The sequence below is a fragment of the Lissotriton vulgaris genome, chromosome 6 (assembly GCF_964263255.1).
Source record: "Lissotriton vulgaris chromosome 6, aLisVul1.2, whole genome shotgun sequence".
NCBI lineage: Eukaryota > Metazoa > Chordata > Amphibia > Caudata > Salamandridae > Lissotriton > Lissotriton vulgaris.
The window spans coordinates 1404863182-1404878207 of NC_141694.1; the positions used below are offsets into that span (position 1 = coordinate 1404863182).

General features: G+C 47.2%; 1 protein-coding gene across 5 annotated transcripts in view; it reads left to right on the forward strand.

Annotated features, from left to right (window-relative positions):
- Positions 1-15026, forward strand: part of RALGAPA2 (Ral GTPase activating protein catalytic subunit alpha 2) — a 1781019-nt gene that overhangs the window by 544824 nt on the left and 1221169 nt on the right. For all 5 annotated transcript variants that reach the window (XM_086927515.1, XM_086927511.1, XM_086927512.1 and 2 more), the window contains exon 11: positions 6046-6216. In XM_086927515.1, the coding sequence (XP_086783641.1) occupies positions 6046-6216 (171 nt within the window). The remainder of the gene's footprint in view (positions 1-6045; positions 6217-15026) is intronic.

Here is a 15026-nt window from a genome sequence, read left to right on the forward strand (position 1 = left end):
TTGATACCTCGAACCCGACTGCAGCCCAAGGAAGGAGACCTCGCCCAGACGGATTTCTATTTGCACATCAAGAAAGGTGAGCAAACACATCAATTGATTGAAAGTTCTGCTGAATCCGTGGGGTGGAGGTCCGTCCTGAAGCAGCCATCACAGAGGATAAGAGACCACATCAGAACCTAATCTAAAGCGTATGGTAAATTAGGGAGAAGCCTAAAAAGATAACCTGGGCGTCCTGCCACTGGCAGAATCTAGCATATTACCTATTTTATATGTCCTAGCTGAGTAGTCGTAAGTCTGCCTCGGAGGTGATCCCGCCGAAGGCGCTTTTTTTCGATACTCCGCTCGCTAAGAAAAGTGAATATTTATTGTATCGCCATTTATGGCACCCAGGACGCTATTCTTGTGAAAGAGCTCTCCTGACTGGGTGGAGTTGGCACCTCAATCTCATATTTTTTAGCCAATAAGGTTTTCTAAGTGCTACTTGTTTCTTAACACCGTTGGTATCTGAAAGGAGTGAGAGGTTTTGGTGACTTCGACCCCTGGAGGTGACACAGGAGGTACGCTTGACTGCTGGGTGTGATACAGGGGTGCGATTTGAGCAATTAGGGAAAAAGATTTGGATCTGGGAAGCTAGGTTACTTGCGTGTAGCCAAGAGTGGCCTGTGGTTCTCAAGTTATTCCTTTTTTCAGTATCTATTACTATTACCTTTGTCCCGGAGCTGATATTGGCAGACTCTCAGTCTCACTTAGTTCGGTGTACCGCACAGAGCTTCGCCTGGTTACAGGATAGCATGCAGGCTAAGAGATTTGTGACAAAGGAATTATTTTTTTTCTGTTCTCTTTTGGTTAGTTGGTGTAATGTACATATGATGTTATGGTGCTGCTATTTATTGCAAACTGCAAATAGTACAAGTTTTGATACCATGCAGATACTGTTCTAATGTTTCATGTTTTTTCGCCTACGTTTTAATACTTCATATGAGGATGCTATTATTTATTACAAACTGGATTTTGTGAAAAGCGTTGCATTGGGCAGATACTGTTTTTATTGCATCCTTTCACCCATGTCACAACCCTTCATATGCATTGTCATCTGTGTTTATTGTAATGTTCAGATTGAATTGTTTGATCCATACCTTGCAAAAAATCATATTAGAACCCAGTACCCAAGTGTTACCAATGACCTAAATGTGGGGTCCTGGCTTATGGCCTAATAGACCAACTTTTATGTTTAATGCTTTTTGTTTGTTTCCTCATTCCACATTCAACCGTTTCCTTCTTATTGTGTCCACTGTCCACTTTTCAATGAGGAGAGTTGCAGAGTCGAATAGCAATGTGTCACCTGCACATTGCTATTCTACTCTGAATTTGGCAATCCCAGTTGTTTAAACTTTGTTTCTATTTTTTGTAGCAACTCAACAATTGCTGCATGATATCCACCCACATTTTGTTATTCTGCTACATGCCCACCTATATAATTATACACTGTACCTGTTCACAGTTCGTGCCTTTCCAGACGTATTATGTGTTCAACAGTATTAAAGGCTGCAAACAGGTTGGTAAAGATCAGGGTGGTATTCCTATCCTCATCCAAGCATGTAGAAGTTCTTCTCCAGTAGTGCCTAGTTTGCTTTTGCTGTCCATTGTCAGTCGGAATGCAGGCTAGCAGTTGTGGGTGTAGTAGCTGAGTTCCACAAAATTGAAGCTACTTTGAAGGAGTAAAAAATGAGCAAGCCACTTGGTTCAGGCTGGGTGTTGGATAATGCATATCAATGTAACCCTAACATTTAGGCTCCATTTTTGTTGTTCTCTATGAATGCTGTAGTAAGTACTACTTACTGTGATTCTCCTGACTGGAAGTCTGTGATCGTAGTGCACATATTAAAAAGAGAAGTAGGAGGCACATTTTATAGTTTAAATAATGTTATTTAGGACATCAAGACCAGCATTCAAATCTCCACAATAAGTCACTGTCATGTAGTACTACATAGAGCCTTATGGTCAGAAAATGCATTTCTCTCCCCATTCACTGGATCTAGCGCCATCCTTTCAAAGACCAGTTTATTAAAGAAGAGCTGCATTGCTTTCTTTAGCTGCCCCTTAGCAGCTATAGTTGGTAGGCCCCTGCATTATTTTCTAAATGCTCTCCATTTTGCTTCCAAAATAGAGATGATGGCTACTGCTCTGTGCTCTAATTTTTTAGAAATGTTGCTTCTGTACATCACCTTCTTTCCGTGCTTTTTCCATGTCCGATACCTGGCAGTTCAGATGACCCACATCTTGATGGGTTTTAGTGTTACTGCTTCTAAGTGCCCCAAGAGTATCTTCTAGAGAAGAAACTTTAGCTTGAATGTGATTTCTAGTGATTTGCATCGCTTTCCACATCTGCATAATCAGAGCCTCATCCTGCTCTATTGAAGCCTCCCCTCCAGCATTACTGACGGTAGTGATCTCAGATAAGAATATCACTCTTCGCTCTTACTGTTATTTGCTTCTGATCTTAGTGCGGCGGCAACAAATGATGGACGGAATGCTGCATAATTGAAATAATCTCCCCTGTTAAGAGATCTGGGTTAAATCCATTGTTCTTGTGCTCAATACTTCACCCCAGGATGTACCCAGCCACATGCAAATCAGTCTTGATCCTGCTCCTTTTGGAAACAGTCCAGCCCTGGGTTAAATCAATTGTTCTTGTGCTCACTACGCCACCCCAGTATGGACCCAGCCATATGCAAATCAGTCTTGACCCTGCTCCTTGTGGAAACAGTCCAGCCCAAACTGCCGGACGGGCCCTCCCTAGACTGGAGAAAAACATCCTGGGACCGGTTTCGGGGTGCATCATCCCTCATCATCCAGGCTAGCTTGAATCCAGTGGCACAGCGAGTAAGGGACCCGCGTATGGGCTACTTAGGGGCAAAAAGTGCTGCGGCAACAAATGGTGGACGGAATGCTGTTTAAATCAAACATTCTCCCCTAGTCAAGAGATCTGTGTGAAAACCATTGTTATTTTGCTCACAAAACCCCCCAGTTTTGACCCAGCCATATGCAAATCAGTCTTGACCCTTCTCCTCATGGGAATAGTCCAGCCCGAACTGCCAACCAGATCCTCCCTGGACCAGAAACAAGCATCCTGGGACTGGTTTCCGGGTACTACCCCTTCCTCAGGCAGGCTGGCTTGAATCCAGTGGCACCGTGAGCCCTGGACCCACAACTGGGCATACCCTACGCACTTTGGGCGAGAAAGCGAAAGGCACACAAATGATGGCCGGAATGCAGAGCAAATCAAACATTCACCCCCAGTAAAGGCTGGTTTAAACTGGAATGGCATGGGGAGCAAAAAAATAAAGATGGATTTAGGCCCAGATCTCTGTACTGGGATGAACGTTTGGCATTGTTCAACATTCTGTCCATCAATAGTTCGTTTAGCATTTGTCGTCCCGACTGGTATGCCCAGATGTGGGTCCCGTACTCTCCATGCCACTGGAGTCAAGCTAGCCTGACTGATGAGGGGTGAAACCCTGAAACCGGTGCCAGAATGCTTGTTTCCGGTCCAGGGAAGACCTAGCCTGGCATTTGAGGCTGGCCTGTTCCCATGGGGAGCAGGGCCAAGACTGATTTGCATATTGCTGGGTTTAAACTGGAATGGCACGGGTAGCAAAACAGCAATGGATTTAGTCCCAGATCTTTGTACTAGGGTGAATGTTTGACATTGTTCAACATTCTGTCCATCAATTGCTCTTTTCGCCTCTGATCTTGGTGCAGTATTGTAATGCAGTGCAAGGGGCTACCTCTTGTACAAATGTCAAGATCACCATCAAGAGGAGGAGCAGGGGACCAGGGTCTATGAGCTGTACTCCACCAAATCACTATGAATGCTCTGCTTCCTGCATCTGCTTCTACTGTTTTCATTTTCAGGCCTGACTGTCTAACAACCGCATCTGGGCCGCCAAGGTGGAAGAAATACTCTTCAAGGGAGCACATTGCAGACCCTCTCAATGGTGCACAAGAGACACCCCTTTCAAACCTACTCCACATACAAGCATGGCCTCAAGAATAGATCCATGCAAGAACTCCAAGATGTAGGGGCCATCCACGTTAGAAAATAAACAGTTGTCGTTGCTCAGTCCCACTCACCCAGAATATGCATTGCAGAACGTTGTTTTGCTTAATGTCAGTTGGGGTTTTGAGATATAGTATGATCTCATTCACTGCATGGCCTCTTTAAGATGCATGCAAGTGTTTAATTCTCGAAATGTAAATATCAATAATTCCTCTTCTAACAACCATTAGTAGAATTCGAAAACTTTCTGCGGATAACAGGTTGCAACTGAGCACAATATTATTTTTTACAGACGTGTTAATCACAGATTCTGTGAGACTTTCAAAAAATATGTAGTAGATATATTGTCATACCCAGGACATCTCCTTGTCTCTTGACCCATATGTGAAGTCCACTGAGCAGTGAAGAGATGTCGGGAAACATCTTCTAATGCAGTCATTGGCACTGCACAAAAGAAACACAAGGAGCTCGTCCTTGATAGGATTCTGGCAGCAGCATTAATAAATCAGCAACTGGTTAGTGTAGTATGAATAATTCCTGTGAACATTATGAGTATTATGTAAGCCAAACTCCTGAATTAAGAACACTGCATTTGCAATTCAGGTCTGATGTTCTGCACTTGGCTGCAGTCACTAAGGCTTGGCCAGGCAGCAACAACTTGTATGGCACTTCCATTTGTGACAGTGTCTCTAAGGGGGCAGTTCATGTCCTTATTTTGCTGCAGTCTGTGGGCTGCCTGGAAATATTTAGAGAAAGTTGTACTGCAGATCGCTTCCTCGAAGAGAGCTCTGACCTGGGATGTAGCACTTCAGAAAACTGATTGCCTCATTCCACTCTGCTCTTAGTCTACCTTTCAGTTTGCAGTTGTCTTATTAAAATATTCCTGGCAAAGTGTTTTAAATGGTTGTCTGCTTTCATATTAGTCAAGCTATGTAATTGATTTACAGTATGATGAATGTGGAATTTTTATTTTTATTTATTTTAATATTTTTTTGTTTAGCTGATAAATATTTACAATAAACTAACAATCTCTTTATGCTTAGCAAGAATTTCCCTTCTCCCTCCTTATGAGTGTCCATCATTCACCCTCAGGTCCGTTCTTACGTCCCCCTTGGCCCCCCCCCCCCCCCCCTACCGATACCAGGTCACCGTGATTGCTCGAGTCAAGACACGCAGCACTTGGGGACACCTTTTAGATGAGAGGATGGGACTGGAGGGTCTGAGAGAATTAATGGCATAGGAATGAGCCAGCAGAGGAGAGTCCTCAGGATATTAGGCAGAAGCACAAGACTCGCTGTGGAAATGCATAAGAAGTACTGCAGGTCTCAATACTCAGACGATGATTCCTCTGTCTGAATAGTACGTTACAGCCGGCCCTTTGGTTCAGTTTCTTGTCCTTGGAGGGGGTAGGGGTATGACAGAGTGGCGACCAGAACTGCACATTATATTAGGTTGAAACTGTTACCGCTGGTTTGTTATATAGGAACACGATATTCAATACCTGTAAAGGATTGAAATTGTACTAGATACACTGTGAAACTTTGATATACTTTGGATGTGTAAACACTGTTGATACTCTGCGCTAAAGAATTAATAACTAAATGGCAGATAATATGCAGAGAGGAGATACTTAAATAATATTACAAGGTATGAAACTGCATATATCGGGATTCTAGAAAGAGGAGTGTCTACCGATAGTTCGGTAATACCCGTACAGTGTATAATGGAGGTATATCCTGGCAGCCTGCATGGACATGACTTAGTAGATGAGAATTGCAATCCTTTTCTGCCCTATATAGGCTCAGCATAGCAAAGATGCTCTGGTATGGAAGGAAACCTTGGGCAGTTCTGTCTCTATATGTGGCTGTCTAGTTATTTAATTCATCAGAGTGGTGATTGATGCCGTTAATGTGTACTCTGAGCACAACTCCTTGTCCAGTTCCTAATAGCTTTGGTTTCATTGTGTATTTTATCTTACTTTTTAGGCATTTTTGTTGCCATCTTCTGATATTTCTGCCACAAGAAAGGTTGTAAGGGTCTACAAAAAATGGATACTGCAAGACAAGCCTGTGTTCATGGAAGAACCAGAACCAAAAATCATTGAAGAACCTGGACCAGTCACTGCACTTCCAGATACTGAGACTGACAGTAAACAGGTGTGTGCATGACTGCTTATGATTGGCATTCCTAATGGGTGATTTGCATGCATTTTGCCTAAAAGTAAAAATATAATAATTTTTTAGCAGCTCACTGTGGGATCACTTTTTCCTTGGTGTCGCGCCCTAAATATCTGTTTTGGTTATGTATAGTCAGAGGTAGATATCCTACTTCAAGACATAAACCTGGGTCCATCACGATGATGTCCAAACGTATCATTTAATTTGTCACAGATCTGGATCTGGTATTGCAGAAGCTGCTGTTTGATTAGCTTGGCCAGTATGCACATATTTAATACCAAACATCATAGGACCATGCCACAATAGACTTTGAAACATGGCAGATTTCACTCACCAAATTCCATATATGTTGTGGTCTCGAAGGTCTGGTAAGATCCATGGCAGATCGATTTCACTATCGTCCTTTTCCGAAATGTGAGGGTCTTCTGCGCCATAGTTTGTAGAGATCAAGCAATTTCACTAAAATATAGAGGAATTGGCTGGTCATTGTGGGAGCCTTCAGAAATGCCGCCTCTTGGATAGAATGCAGGGCTCAAGTGGATTACTCATTTGGATGGGCATTAAGTGCATGTTTTCAAATCAGTGAGTAGGTGCTGCTCACTTAAAAAGGGAAGCAGTTGCTATTGGGGCTCTAATGGCCATTGATGAGGACTGAGATCAGCATTAGTTATTATCCTTCCAACTTTGCATGTGGACATGCGAGGCTCAAGAGGCCGAATGAACGCTGATTTGCCAGTTTAATAGCTGTCTTCCCTGTGTGTTTTAAGACTGCCAAAGATGACCAATTATATGGATAGGCAATAGGGGTGATGGGCGGTTGAGATGGCTGCACCTTCGTTATTCCCTCCAATATGATGTTCTAATTTAGATTCTAAAAAACGTGCATATCTTTTGCAATGCAGTGTATTAAAATATAAAACATTGTTTGAAATCGATGCATTTAGTGCATTTCCTAAAATAAAAAAAATAGGGACGTTTTTATAGATTTGATAGTAACCATAAATTGAAAGTCATAAACTTGCTAAGCATTTTTTAAAGGTGAAATAAAGCCAAATGTCCAGTTAATTGCTGCTCATTACTGGACTATGTCTTGGACAAAAACTTGATAAATACTACACGTTTGGCACCATGGCGCTAGACTTAGATGTCCTTTGGAGAATGGAAATTTGACAACTATACTATCTAGCATTGAAGCCACAAACAACCCTTTTTCTTTTTGTCTTCACAGAACCAACCGAATTATTTGGCTAAAGGTCAACTTAATGGCCCACTTTGAAGCAGTTTTTGATACAAGTGTAAGCACTTGTTCAAAGGCATCAAGAGGTTTCAAGATATCAATTGCCACTGTATCCTGCAGGGTCTGTTATATTATTATCCTACATCTTAAAACCAAGCACATCCCTTGAGCACTTTACTCTGCAGGTAGCGACGAAAGAACCGTCGAATACTCCATCGGGAAGGTCGGAAAGTCAGTTCCTTGTAAGGAGGAAAATTAGTTTAATGTGCGCACACACACACACAGCTAAATGCTATGTGTAAAATTATATATGTGTACAGAATGCACAATTGTCTAAGCAGCATACCAGGTAGTCTACTCATTCTTGGTGACAGTTGTAGGATTTCACTTCCCATCTGCCTTGACAAACGTTTGTGCCCAGCTTGCAGCTCATGCAAGTGCCATTCTAATCTTAGGCACCTGCCTTCATCGTCCTGGGATACAGTCTCCCTACACCTGGGGGCCATATTGGGTTTACGGCTGCTCTTCTTGTGCTTCTCCGAGGGATTGGTGACCAACTCCTTCGGGGTCACTTATGCTGGAATGTACATGTTTCACCAGAAGCGCACCATGGTTTTCACTTAGTTTGGAGCCCTTCCCTCAGTAGAGCAGCCCATTTCTCAGAGGCAGCTCTCGGTGATTGATGTTACTCTGTCCTTCCTCTTAAGCTGTGATTACCTTTTCTAGACTTGCATCCTTTGACAGGTATACACTTCTAGGTATCCTCTAATAGCAAGATGATCTCTTCTTCAAGGCAGATGTAGTTCCCACCATCAAGTGCTTTGCATAGTGTCTTGCTCACCAAGCAGCTGGGCTGATAACTGCACAGGCAAACTCTCCTTTTGCTGCTGTAGTCCAGCAGTTTCCTTTTCCCTGTAATTATTTCTCACCTCTTCTGATAGTCTTCACTGTTTGCAGAGTTCTTATCTAGGTTTTCCCCAAATGGAAAGGAAGCTAGCAATAATAAATTCTGGCTCTAGAACTCAAGCAATCTGAAAGAAACAGGTTAGTGTTAGATTCCTTACCTTAGAATATCCCCAGGCGTCAGACTGGATCCGGAAAGTTTTGCGTAGCAGTACCCCTGCGCATCGGTAGGCTTCGTCTGCGGCTCCGCGTCTGTCCTTGTCGTCGTTGGTGCCGAGTTGATATCGTCGGAGTACTTGGATGCCGCCCTTGCGCGCTTCTTTTTTCCGCGCCAGCAAGCGCAGATCCAGAAAAAGCAGTACTCTTTAGCCACTTTTTGACTAACTTGTTTGATCCTGTTTCGAGTCGTAAGACTATCGGTGCTGGTAGGGATGCCCACGTTCAAGCTCTGTGCCGAATGCAACAGACTGATGTTGGTTACCGACCTCCATCGTCGGTGCCTGTATTGCCTTGGGGCCGAACATGACGACAAGTCATGCCCCGACTGCCGGGCCTTGACATCGAAGGCTAGGCGGGAGCGGTCCCGTAAGCGCCTCGAGCTCGACGACTCTGGCCCTGACGCCGCAGGGCCCCTCCGGATCCGGGTCGCCACTGGTCGACTGACCGACCGCTCCGCTCCAAGAGAAAAGCAATTCTTCTATGATCCGGCCCCATCCTTTAAACCTGACTATCAGGAGATGGGAGGCGAGGGGGATTGGGAGGGGTCTGAGGACCCTCCGGCACGAGAGTGCCAGTCGTTTCAGGACTACTGGGCAGTGGATCTAGGGGAGGCCAGTGGTTTGGACACTTCGCCCGACACTGGCTTTGTCTCCCCTCCTACCGTGGCTACGGAGGAGGGGGGTTGCTTACAGCGTGGTGCTGACGAGGGCGGCTAAGGCCTTGGGTCTTGAGCTCCCCGTCGCAGCCGTGAAGGCTAACCTCCTCACTGAGGCCCTTAAACCACAGGCAAGCTCTTCGGAGCCTCTACTGCCGTTTAATGAGGCACTTACTGGCGTTCTGTTGGGCACTTGTTCCAGGCCCGCTACAGGTCCCCCTGTAGATCGGAACGTAGCCAGGCGCCACCGCCCCGCCCCGGTCGACCCTAGCTTCCTGTCCTCCTACCCCACCCCCAAGAGCCTGGTTATCCAGGTCTCTTAACTCCCAGACCGCATTCCTGACTGCACCACCTGATCGGGAATGCAAAAGGTATGAGCAGTTGGGTAAGAAGCTGTTCTCTTCACTTAGTTTGGGGTTGCGGTCGGTCAACACCGCTTGCCTTTTGGGCCGTTATACCCACTCTCTGTGGGACACGGTCGCGGATGTGCTGCCAGCTTGCCCGGAGGCGGCCCAGGTCAAACTCGCTCAAGCACTTGTGGAAGGGCGGGATGCAGCACGGTATTGAATCCGATGTGGGCTGGATACCACGGACTCGCTGGGCAGGGCGATTTCCATGACGGTGGCGGTTCGCCGCCACACCTGGCTGAGGTCCGCCAACTTTTCGGCTGAATTCCCTCATGGACATGTTTGATGACCGTCGCCTCTTTGGTGACAAGGCAGATGACAGTGCGCTTGAGCGTTTCAAGGACTCCAGGGCTACGGCCAAGTCCTTGGGCCTGTAGGGCCAGCGCCAGCAGACTTCTGCCTTTCGCTCCTTTCGTGGCCAAGGAAGGGGCGCCCCTCATGTCCTGCCAGCCACGGGCCGCAGACTAACATCCAGCACGGCGGCGGACGTGGTAACTGCCGTGGTGGTGCCAGGGGACAGCGGCGAGGCTAGTCCACATCCACCCCCGCAGCATCTGCTTCAAAGCCTTCCTAGTCCGAGCTTTAAGGCTCATTCGACGCCAGTGGGGGGCAGGGTTCGCCATCAACACCTCCACTGGCGCTCCATCACATCGGATAGGTGGGTGCTGCAAATCGTCCAAAGGGGCTACTCCCTCTCCTTCGAGGCGACCCCTCCAGCCATGCCACCACAGTACCAACGCGTGTCGGGGGAATCACTTGCAACTTCTGCAAGAGGAAGTTACGGCCCGCTTGGCCACGGGGCCATCGAGCGCGTTCCTGAGCCAGAAGTAGGGTGTGGTTGTTACTCCCACTATTTTCTGGTTCCAAAGAAGGGCAAAGGGGGCCTACGCCCTATCTTGGACCTGTGGAACGTCAACGGCTTTCTCCGGAAGGAGAAGTTTAAGATGCTGACTTTGGCTCAGGTCTTAGCTGCCCTAGACCCAGAAGACTGGATGGTAGCGTTGGACTTGCAGGACGCATATTTTCACATCCCCGTCCTGCCGGCCCACCGGTGTTACCTGCTGTTCACGGTAGGCCGAGAGCACTTTCAGTTTACCGTGCTCCCCTTCGGCCTTACCAGCACCCCTCGGGTGTTCAAGAAAGTGATGGCGGTGGTCGCAGCCCATCTGCGCAGATTAGGGGTGTCAGCCTTCCCCTATCTCGACGACTGGTTGTTGAATGCAGGCTCGCCCCAGACAGTCGTCAGCCACCTCCAGACTACGGCTGACTTCTTGCACCTGCTGGGGTTCTCCATCAATGTGCCAAAGTCACACCTGTGTCCCTCTCAGAAGCTCCTCTTCATCGGAGCGGTTCTGGACTCGGCGCAGTTTCGGGTTTAGGAAATTCAGGTTCTGATTCTGATCTTTCAGCCTTTATCCCGAGTCTCAGTCAGGTTGACACTGTGGCTTCTGGGGCTGATGGCCTCCTGCATCCTTCTGGTGCATCACGCCAGGTGGCGGATGCGGGCTTTGCTGTGGGACCTGAAGTTTCACTGGGCCCAGCATCAGGGCTACCTGTCTGATCACGTCCTGATCTCGGAGGGCACTGCGAGAAAGTTGCATTGGTGGCACACGGACCGCGATTGGGCCAACAGCAGATCCCTCTCCCTACCCTAACCGGAGCACGTAGTAGTGACGGACGCGTCCCTCCTGGGCTGGGAGAGTCCGCATGGGAGAGGCGGAGATCAGAGGCTTCTGGTCTCCGGCGGAGTCCCGGCTCCATCTCAACCTTCTGGAGCTGCGGGCGATCTGACTTGCACTGAAGGCATTCCTTCCCTCTGTCCGGGTGTAGTGCAGGTGTTCATGGACAACACCACCACCATGTGGTACTGCAACAAACCGGGCGGTGTGGGGTCTTGGACCCTTTGTAAGGAGGCTCTGCGCCTCTGGCAATGGCTGGAACACCAGGGCGTCACCCTGGTGGTTCAACACCTGGCAGGTTCCCTGAACGCCAGGGCGGACAAGCTCAGCCGCCGGTGCATGATGGATGACGAATGGCCTCCGAACTCGGATGTGGCGCAAGGTCTCTTTCAGCGATTGGGAGAGCCTTGGTAGATCTATTCGCCACCGAAGAGAACGCGCAATGTCATCAGTTCTGCACGTTGGAATTTCCAAGGCGGCACTCGCTCGGAGATGCTTTTCGTCGCGAGTGGAGCTGCGGTCAATTGTACGCCTTTCCGCCTATACCACTTCTGCCCAGTGTTCTGAAGAAGATCAGGCACGACCGGGCCCAAGCCATCCTTGTGGTTCCGGACTGGGCACGAAGATACTGGTATCCCGAGCTAATCAGCATGTCAGTCGATCCCCCGGTTCGTCTGCCTCTTCACCCGAACCTGTCCAGTCTCCACCTCCATGCGTAGAGATTGAGCGGGGACAGTTGAGGCCATTTGACTTGCCTCCTTAGGTCTGTGATGTGATTTTGGCAGCCAGGCGTCCCTCCAAAAAATCGGTATACGCCTGTAGGTGGAACAAATTTGTGGCATGGTGCACAGCAAAGGCTGTGGTTCCCCTTTCTGCCCCCCTTTCAGAGGTTCTCCGCTTTCTTCTTTCTCTTGCCCAGCAGGGCTCTGCTCTGGGCACTATCAAGGGCTACCTCTCTGCCATTTCCGCCTTTTTAAGGCTACCTGATCAGCCTTCTCTTTTCAAGTCCTCTGTTGTAAATAGATTATTGAATGGCATCACTCACATGTTTTTTCCTGTTCCTTTCGTGATGCCTCAGTGGGACTTGAACCTTGTTCTTACTTATTTGATGTGCGCTCCTTTCGAGCCACTTAACATTTGCCCTCTTCGTCTTCTCACTCTTAAGACTGCCTTCCTGGTTGCCATCACCTCTGCCAGGAAAGTGAGTGAGCTCCAGGCTCTTTTTTCCAAACCTCCTTTCCTTTCTGTCCATCCGGACAAAGTTGTCTTGAGAACGCGTCCCTCTTTCCTGCCCAAGGTAGTCACAGCCTTCCACATCGGGCAGTCCATCACCTTGCCTACCTTCTTTCCGCCTCCGCATCCCTCGAAAGAGGAAGAGAGGCTCCACCGTCTGGACCCAAAACGTGCGCTCTCATTCTATCTGACCGTACACGCCAGTTCTGGGTGGACGACCAGCTCTTTGTTGGTTACGTGGGCGCTAAGAAGGGACGGGCGGTGCACAAGCGGACCATCTCTCGGTGGGTGGTGTTGTGCATCAAGGTATGCTACTCTTTGGCTAAAAGGAGTTTTCTGTTGGTCTGAGGGCCCATTCCACTCGGGCCACGGCGCCTACTACTGCCCTAGGTCTGTGAGTCCCCTTGCAGGACATCTGTCAGGCAGCTACGTGGGCCTCGCTGCACACGTTCGCTAGACACTACTGCCTGGACAGCCAAGTCCGGAGAGAAGGCTTTTTAGGCCGTTCTGTTCTTCAGGACTTTCTGGTGTGATTATTGGTTCGCAGACCCACCACCGGGGTTGGTATTGCTGGGGCATCTTTTCTAAGGCAAGGAATCTAACACTAACCTGTTTCTTTCAGATGCACAAGTTACTTACCTTTGGTAACGATATATCTGTAAGAAACAGTAGTTCGTGTTAGATTCCTTACCGCCCCACCCATCCTCCCCGTTCTGCGAACCTATATCTAGGGTTAAGGTTCTTCCCTTTGCGGGCCCTAGTTTCATGGCACCAGTGTCGGTTTTGATCATTGCTCTGCGATTCTGGCACGGAAAAGCTGTGTATAAGAACTGACGTCAGCGCGCAAGAGCGGAGTCTAATTACTCCGACGTCATCTCGGCGCCGACGACAGACTCTGAGGCGCAGACGGCGCCTACCGACACGCAGGGGTACTGCTACGCAAAACTTTCCAGATCCAGTCTGACGCCTGGGGATATTCTAAGGTAAGGAATCTAACACGAACTACTGTTTCTTACAGATATATCGTTACCGAAGGCAAGTAACTTGTGCTTCTCTCCTATGCTGCTGTAAGGGTCCTGGTTGTTTTGACAGTTACCAGACAGCTGTCAGCGAGATTCATACCGATTGCGGCCAATGACCGAACAAGGGAGATTTGCTACCCCAGTTCGCGGTGACTCATACACCCGCAACTTGTTCATTCCGCATCGTGGGAACCAGTACCCACATACCTCGGATTTTGCAGAGCAGCCCCGTTGCCACCCAAGGAGGACTCAATCATAGAGCTTCCTTCAAGTTCTCCTCAACACCTTCTGTTCTGATGAAGACCCCAACACGAGGATATACAAGCCCTTAATAACCTAGGGGTCGAAACGTAGACTTCTACAGATCATCAAACACGTGGGACTTAAATCAATGAACTATACATGTCCTATGTGCTATGATAACCAGGAGAAGTTGTGGATCTTTCTAAGACCGTAATGGTTTTATTGTAAATACTTTCTATTGTGCCTGTCACAACACCTTTACCCTTTCCCTCACGCTTTCAACTCACCCCCATTCCTCCTACCAAACCTTCCCTTCAATTCACTGTGAGCACTGTATAATATAACAAATCCAAATGTTTTGAGTACAAAAACATTTAATGTGTGCATACACTAATGACCAATGTGGAGTAAACACATGATTTCTCATTTATGTTTTCAATCTAAAACTTCTGACGAATGTGTCACTAATTAAATGTACAATTTTGATGAACTTGACAAGCAATTCAATTGTGGTGGATTCTTTGTTATAATTCTTCAATACTCTAACTACCTTGACCCTTTTCTCTAACGTAATGCTTTGATAACCCAGGTCGGGTAGTTTTAGTTGGGTGATCCCCGTTAAAACTCAACGCTGTAAGGGTCTTGGCATTTATCGACAATCACAGCACACTGTAATAGTGTTTTTATCTACATTTTGTAGATGTAGTTTCGGATTTCCGAGAACCATCTCAGGAGCTGGTTTCATGTGCATTTTGCTCATTAGCCCTAGAAAGGTCAAGTTAATGTCTTTGACAGTCAAACTCAGCAGGAAAAGAGGGTGCATCTTGAATCTGAAACAAATACTCAGAAGAAAGGGAAATCTTCCTACCCAGCTGTGAGGCTGGCCTGGTATATAATGTCCACTAATGTAAGTGGGCACCCTGCACCAGTCCAGATAACCTTTATGGTGATATAAAATGTTTTAGACCACCTTAGAAAGCTCTCTAAGTGGTAGTTGTGGAGAGCACCATTCAGGCTTAGTCCAGACGGAGTGTAAAGCAGCTTGTTTTACCAGAATGCAATCTTATGTGTATAGATTAAGTGAAAAAGAACCACACAATTTATTTATAAAAATATGCATTTATTATATAACACTCACTAATACGTACAAATATCTCCTATTCAGAGATATACACAATGCACACAATACTT